This window comes from Zingiber officinale, chromosome 8A (assembly GCF_018446385.1).
Source record: "Zingiber officinale cultivar Zhangliang chromosome 8A, Zo_v1.1, whole genome shotgun sequence".
Taxonomy (NCBI): Eukaryota; Viridiplantae; Streptophyta; class Magnoliopsida; order Zingiberales; family Zingiberaceae; genus Zingiber; species Zingiber officinale.
In genome coordinates, this window is record NC_056000.1 from 24,441,940 (window position 1) to 24,449,735 (window position 7,796).

Genomic DNA, 7,796 nt, shown 5'->3' on the forward strand with positions numbered 1-7,796 from the left:
CCCTCGTACACACGCCAAAGTAGGTGGGCGCACTCCAATGCCTCCGTCGTCGACTTCCTTCCCCTTCTCTCACACATGCCTTCGTCACGAGGCTGGGTTCATACCGCCTCTTCATCCGGTGTCTCCTACATGCCAACGCCACGACCACGACATCCTCTCCTTCTTCCTCTATGCTCACCACCATCACCTCACACAGGAGGGGGGGCTAGGCTCTTCTGCCGCCACAAAAGCCACGCACACCAACGCCTCCTCCCCTCACTCCATCGTCGTCGCGCAAACCTACATGAGGACGCCGTCGTCCCTCCCTCTCTCTCCCGTGACCAGGTCGCTGCTAATAGATATCATCGTCTCCCTTGTTGCTCGCCGCACGCTTTGCCATTGCCTCCCCGCACACGTACAACTACCTCCACTGCCGAAGAGCCTCCTCTCCGTTGTTCACGGCCGAACGACAACACCAACGCTGCCCCTCTCCACTTCTTCTCTCCTCGTAGCCTTAGCCGTCGGAGTCGCCGCTGGTGTTGCAGCTCGCTTTCATGCCACAACCTCCTTTTCTCCCTCTCAGCCTCTGACGACCACAACACCCACAAGAGCACCAGCCCCTGGTGACATCGTTCTGTCGCCGACATCACCCCACAGCATACCTGTGGCTGGATCCGACCTCCTGGTGTCTCGCCTTTCGATAGGCCGAAACGACACTCACCATCGTGCCTTCAATCCATGCTATCATACATTTTCGACGCTGATTCAGTATCCGTATCCATGTCGACGTATATTTTCGGACTGATCCGACCCTCGGGTCATTGCTTTCTGGCTCTATGTCATTGTTGTGTTTCTGCCTTCGTGCCTATGTGATGTTTCAACCTGTACACCGTTACTATCCGGCCTGCGAGCTGATGTCTTATCCTAACTTGCGTGTTGATATCATATCCTATCCTGTGAGCTAATGTCCTATCCCTGCGTACTGATGTCGTATCTCGACCTGTGTACCGATGTCATATCTCGATCTACATGGCGTGGCGAGGTCCCGACTTGCATGTTATCTTCTAGATCCAGGTTGCGCTCGACTAGGTATCATCAGATCCAGCTCTTTAACTTGCTTAGAGTCATCTACTCTTCCAGGTTATGACAACTCGAACAGCGTCCCGACTAGCTCACCGATCCACCAACGGACACTCCCCTGTGTCAGGGTACGTTATCATACCCACTCTACATTCATTTCATCATTTTACTATTAATCTATTTCTTATATATTCATTGGGTATATCTCAAGCATCGAGATATCAGAGATCGAGGTAATCCAATCGCTGGTTGCAGGTAACGTTAAACAGAGAATTTCTGACGATCAACATAGAAGTCAGCTCAATATACTCCTCTTTAAAATATCACGATTCGATAAATATTCTCAACACCTCATCCAATGTGTCTACTAAATTTCCGGACATGATCATACAAGTTGATGAAGAGTGGAAATTTTCCGCCTTTGCAGTTTGCCCCACTCAACGCTTCGCCCATCATCCTCTTCCAAACCCCTTCTTAAGACTCTCTCCCTCTTCCCTTCCGTTCTCCTTGCTCTTCCAACAAAATTTCGTCTTTTCATTTGCAGAATCACATCCTTCACGATGGCGAGGTCGATAGCTCCCCTGTTTCTGCTGGTCCTCCTGTTCTGGGGCCAGTTCTTCCATGTCCATGCCGCTCGGTTAAATTCCCTCGTCTTCCCCCTCTCACATTCTCTCTCTCGTTCTCAAAATGCGAACTTTACCATCCTCCAGCACCTCAAGGAGTTGTCTCTCCACTCCGCAGTACGCCGCCATAACCACCGACACCCCCCGGAGCGCCGCCGGCAACAGGTGTCCCTCCCTTTGTCCCCAGGCAGCGACTACACGCTCAGTGTGTCCGTCGGCGCGCCATCCGCCCCCACCACCGTCGCACTGTACATGGACACGGGAAGCGATATTGTCTGGTTTCCCTGCTCCCCCTTTGAGTGCATGCTCTGCGAGGGCAAGCCGTCGTACCCTCCGCTCCACCCCCCGCTGCCCCCGCCACCGGCGTCCCGCCAGGTCGCCTGCGGATCCGCCGCCTGCTCCGCCGTCCACTCGGGGCTCCCGGCGTCTGATCTCTGCGCCATCGCCGCATGTACTCTGGACGATATCGAGACGGACTCCTGCTCCGCCCCGTGCCCCCGCTTCTACTACGCCTACGGCGACGGGAGCCTCGTCGCCCGCCTCCGCTGCGGTCCCCTCGCCCTCCACGGCTCCGCCGCTCCCTCCGCCGCGGCGCTCCGCTTGCAGAACTTCACCTTTGCGTGTGCGCACTCCGCGCTGGCGGAGCCCGTCGGCGTAGCGGGCTTCGGCCGCGGCCCGCTTTCTCTGCCTGCCCAGCTAGCGGCTCTTTCGCCCTCCCTCGCCGCCCGCTTCTCCTACTGCCTCGTCTCACACTCCTTCAAGCAAGACCGCCTTCTCCGGCCTAGCCCGCTCATCCTTGGCCGAACCGAGCCGAAGCCATCCGCACCGGACAAATATCCGCCCTTCGTCTACACCCCGCTCCTCCACAACCCCAAACACCCCTACTTCTACTCCGTCGGCCTCGAGTCTCTGTCGGTCGGGCCGAACCGGATTCGGGCGCCTTCCGAATTGAGGGGCGTCGACCGGAAAGGAAACGGCGGGATGGTGGTCGATTCGGGCACCACCTTCACAATGCTTCCGGCGGAGACCTACACGAGCTTGGCGTACGAATTCGACCAGCAGATGAGCCGAGCGGGATTCCAGCGAACCGCAGACACGGAGGAGCGCACCGGGTTGCGGCCATGCTACTTCTTCGAGGATCGGAAGGCAGACCAGCGGAGCGTCCCGGGGCTAGCGCTCCACTTCGCGGGGAACGCGAGCGTGGCGCTGCCGCGGCGAAACTACTTCATGGGGTTCGAGAGCGGCAGACATCGGGTGGGATGCCTGATGGTGATGAGCGGCGCGGAGGCGGCCGCGGAGGAGGAGTATGGGGGGCCGGCGGGGACGCTGGGCAACTTCCAGCAGCAGGGTTTCGAGGTGGTGTACGATCTGGAGAAGAAGCGAGTGGGGTTCGCGCGACGCCGCTGTGCAACGCTGTGGGAGGAGATGACACGTGCCTGAACGACGCGTCCGCACGTGTGGGATTTGACTGGTGAGCAATTACAGCGAGGCGAGGAGGTGTGGCGCACGTGCGGGGCATGGGCGAAGACAAGTCTTTTTTGTCTCACAAGTCCTAAATATGGCCTAGAAAGTTCGGGATATTTAACGCTGTAAATGTATGTAAATAATAAAAATGTCGATGCCCATCTATCTCCTAAATCACAATATTCGTGGCAAATGCTTTAATCACTAAATATATTCGTTACCTCCTGCGTAACTAAAGCCCTGCAAACAATTGAAGGTATAATTGGATTCCTGGTAATGAATTAGTTTGTCGCTTTCCACGGTCCAACTAGGCTTATCACTTATGCAATGCTTCGCCGTCCACAGAGTTTTACTAATAAATACAAGGAGTCGGAGGTGTTTCAATTGTGGTGGCCATCACAATTGAATGACAATATGACATAAAACAAATTTCAAATACATAAAACCTATCAGAAATGAAAATATAAATATCTATAGAAAAATGATAATGTTAAAAGGAGAATCTAGAAAAATGCGTCTCCAAGACAAAGTTACATTTCGATGAAGGAAAAAAAAAGTATACTAATGGAACGGAATTATGTGGATTCAAGTGGAATATTACCCAAAAAAAGATACTGTCCCAATGATGATTTAAATTTCTAAAGTGTAAATTTGATAATAAGCTAGAGAGACACTTTTCTATGATAAATCAAAAGAACATGGAGTGCATAATTCAGAAAAAATAATACCATTCCAAGTTTTACTCAAATTGTACTCCACCGAATATAGACGATCACTTTTGCGGGGCATCTGGCAGAGCCTCGCTGCCAACCTTCCAAAACGATTGACATTCTCTGCAAGGTCAAATTATAACACATGTTTTTGTTTTTTTCGTTGGATTACTTAAAATAATACTTTAATATACTTGTACATACCTACAAAATTCATACGAGAATACAGGACCACTGTAGATTTTTTATGAACCATCGGTCGCTGCTTTGCTCTTCGTCGCAACAAGGAGAGGTTGACATGCTTCAATAGGCGCTGTAGGTGTCCAGCTGTGAGTACGCTCAGTAATGAGCGCTGAGTATGCTCTAGTAATGAGCTGGCATATAAGGCCATGGCAAATACAATTTGGTCCCAGCCAAAATTAAGCACAAGCACTGTCAAACTACTTTATGAAGATAGAAACAGGTGTCTGGAAAAAAGATTCAAGTGAACCTTCGGGACCAAGTTTGCTCTATCTGAAATCTTTGCAACAATTGCTTACAATTCTCACCGGGAAGTTGAGTACGCAAAGGCGGTGATGTCACAAAAAGAAGCTTAACATACTGCTGCAATCATATAAAGCAAACCTATTGATGTTGTTAATTGCATATACAGGTTGCAGCATTAATGAAGCTTACGCAGTATTAACAGTGTCGGCTAATGAGCGAAGAAGTATGCATCCTAGTCTAGCTTTCTCTGTCAATTTCTCGTGAATCTTTAGCCACTGGAAGCACGTAGGTCTATCTCCAGTAGCTAATCCTCTATACAAGTACCTAAGTTCATCATCCATGTCAACAAACAACAAAAAAAAACATAAGGGCTTGCTATTAGAAATCAGTTGGAATCAAACAGAAATGGAATGATACATCCAATCTTTTTGCAAAATCAATTAACATATAGTGATCTATCCCTTGGTTACTTGATTGGGCACTAGCAGCCAACTGCATGTGCAATGTAGCAGACAAGTCGACAAAAATTTGACAACAAACCTTGGTTATGGCAACGTAAAACTGTGACTTTTAATCAGTTTTGGTTATGGCACAGTAGTGCATTTATTGACTAAAGTTTTGTGAGGTTCTAGAATTGAATATATTTGTAACGAATTGAGGTTTTATAATATTTTGAACCAACTTTAGAGCAACTATAGGCGACCTCTATGTAAATAATTAGGAACCAAGTTGTAAATATTTAAGTACACAAAGGCGTATGCATAATTATAGATAAGCTTCATCAGATTATTAGGAGTTATATATTATTGTATTATATTTAAGATTGGTTAGTAGAAGCATAAAAAAATATTATTTTATACTTTTCATGCAAATGATTCATCTCAAAAAAATGCCATCATATAGATTCTACTTTGCCAATGTGAAGCTTTATTGCATCCACCATCAACCCAATCATTTTTATAGGGTGTCAACCTCCACCAGCAGTGCTAGTGTCAAAGTATTGCCAAGGTCACCTTCATGGATAGCTCGTTGTAGTTGCAGAACTACCATTATATCTACCACCTTCACGTATACACCTCAACTAATGGTCTGCATCAGCCTCTTGGTTGACTTGTCTGCTACTTTGCACATGCAGTTCGCTGCTAGTACCCAATCAAGTAATCAAAGGATAGATCACTAAATGTTAATTCCATTTCTGTTCGATTCCAACTGATTTCATAGAATCCAAGTTATTGTTTGACTTCTTGAGAAAGACTAATAGACCAATTCAGATTTGGATAAAGTGAAATTGCAAACAATAGTAGGATATTATGTTAAACCCATGCAAGTGATAGAACTAATAGTTCACTTATATGCCTATAAATTCCCTACTTAGACAACTTTCTATGAGTAACTAATAAAGTATCTCAAAATCCCCTCAATTAAGGTTTGATGTCTTCATCAAGATTTGAAGTCCAACTCATAGACTAAGATTTATCCCTCATTTGCAACATATGGAGGCACAATGGTGTCCCTTTTTTTTTTTTAATCACATTGACAATCCTTATTGAATGCCTGATCATGTGTAGACTTAGGTTCACTCTGGCCAAATTATCACAACCCTCCAAAAATGCTTAAACTCAAGCTAGTTTTTGCTCACTCAACTATGTCTATAGATCTTCATGATTAACCCATAAATTTTGCATTTAGGACTAAACTAGTGTATGATGATTTAGATTAATTTCATGATAACTTATTGAAAATTCAAAGAGAGGGATTGTACACCTAGGGAAGTAATGCACTAACACCAACCACTGAAGATACTAAATCATACTTATTTGTGGCATGGGGAGAGTCAGCTTTGAGACTATGCCCCGAGCGTTGTAGGGAGTTGGCTTTTCTGCACTTGAAGCGTTAAATGAGAGGTGTTGGATGCAAGACTTATAAGCTACTGAGTGTACTCATAGCCTATGCTTGAGAAAGAGTAATGCAGGGGAAACCCAATGATCAACACCCTCTGATCTTTTTGAGGATCATGGAAGGCAATGAATTAGAAATAACTTGCATCAGAGAATTAAAGACTCTTAGTAACAAATCAGAGTCAAAAAATATGAGACAGCCATGTTCTTCTTTGCATTGTACTTGTCTGCTTTTCTAAAGCACAACCAATGAGAGTGACTGCCACTACAACTTGGAATGGACACATAAGAGAGCTGAACTGAGACATTTTTCAAGATATTATTTATTGTTTTTCTTATTTTCTGCATTTGAGTATGTGTTAAGTTTATGTTATCCGTTGAGCCTATGAAGAGTTTTATAAATTCACATTGTTATATTATGAATTATTAAGATTGGATGCTTGTATTTTGAGATAATTGACCATGTGGTTAATACCTATTTAGTTATTGCTTATTGAGAAAAATGTAAAAATACCGTGACAGAAAATGCATATGGACTTAAGAAAGAGCTATCACATTGATGTTAATATCCCAAATCAACATTGCCTAACTATGCAATCCCAACATAATCACATAATCATAAATCCATAAACAACAGGAAATTACATAAAAATAAACCTAACAAAGCAACTTCAAACTGCTGAGCTGACAAAATTTCAATTGTAATTATCTCAATCCAATTGAAGCAGGGATAGACAAAAGAAACATTGTATTGCATAATTATATTAACAACATTCTCACTTATCTTACCAGCAAACTTTTACTATTAGCTAATTCTTATATTCTGGACAACATTTTGGAGATATACTGAGTGAACAATGCTTTTTTCCCATCCAATTGTATTTGATCACTGAATCAAGTATCTGACAATGTAATATAAGGTGGGTGTCCTAAGAAATGTGGAAATAGTAAGCATCAAATTTATGAGATTTGTCAACTACTGAAGTAACAAGAGCAATGTACGACTGGAAAAAAAGTGTCGATAAACGCATCTTACTTATGAGTATGTCATAATAATCGGGATCCAACTATGAGAGCATTGCGTCCACATCCTTTATGGCCATTATTGATCGATGCATCATTATCCAATTCGCTGACTACAGCCAAAAGAAAACCAACCAAAGCAACATAAAATTTCCATCTACGCAGATCAACCTAACCGATGGAAGAAAAGGATTGGATCCCGACCAACCTTGCACCTCTCGTCTCTGGTCTTCACGGTCGAACCTTCCAATGCCGTCTTCAACGCTTCCACCGGCTTCGATCTGCCCAAAAAGGAAGTATTAGGGCTTAAGCGGGAAGTCGGAACTTGGTGGATCTACCGTGGATCGAGGCTTAGGGTTGCGATTGGAACCCACTGCTTGAGCAAGCTCTCGATCTTGAGGGATTTCTGCTCGAATCTGGTGATGATGGCCCCGAGGTTGTCCTCCTCGACAAAGCCCTCAGCGATGGCTTCCGCTGCCGTCTCCGTCGCAGCTACGCCCCTCGATTTTTGAACAGAGTCCTCGATCGTTTAG

At 45.4% G+C, this 7,796-nt stretch overlaps 1 protein-coding gene and 1 long non-coding RNA gene across 9 annotated transcripts; one reads left to right on the forward strand and one right to left on the reverse strand.

Annotated features, from left to right (window-relative positions):
- The first annotated feature begins 1,401 nt into the window (after positions 1-1,401).
- Positions 1,402-3,350, forward strand: LOC122008029 (probable aspartyl protease At4g16563). Its single transcript, XM_042563603.1, has one exon. The coding sequence runs from the start codon at positions 1,620-1,622 to the stop codon at positions 3,120-3,122; it is 1,503 nt and encodes a 500-aa protein (XP_042419537.1). The 5' UTR covers positions 1,402-1,619; the 3' UTR covers positions 3,123-3,350.
- Positions 3,351-3,772: 422 nt separating this feature from the next.
- Positions 3,773-7,796, reverse strand: LOC122008031. 8 transcript variants are annotated; one of them, XR_006119175.1, is made up of 8 exons: positions 7,638-7,796; positions 7,472-7,544; positions 7,277-7,376; positions 7,030-7,169; positions 4,532-4,666; positions 4,405-4,456; positions 4,061-4,323; positions 3,773-3,979 (listed from the first exon to the last, which is right to left on the reverse strand). It is a non-coding gene; the product is annotated as an uncharacterized LOC122008031 (long non-coding RNA). The 8 variants fall into 8 exon arrangements; XR_006119174.1 differs by having other exon boundaries at positions 4,396-4,456; XR_006119170.1 differs by having other exon boundaries at positions 4,405-4,459.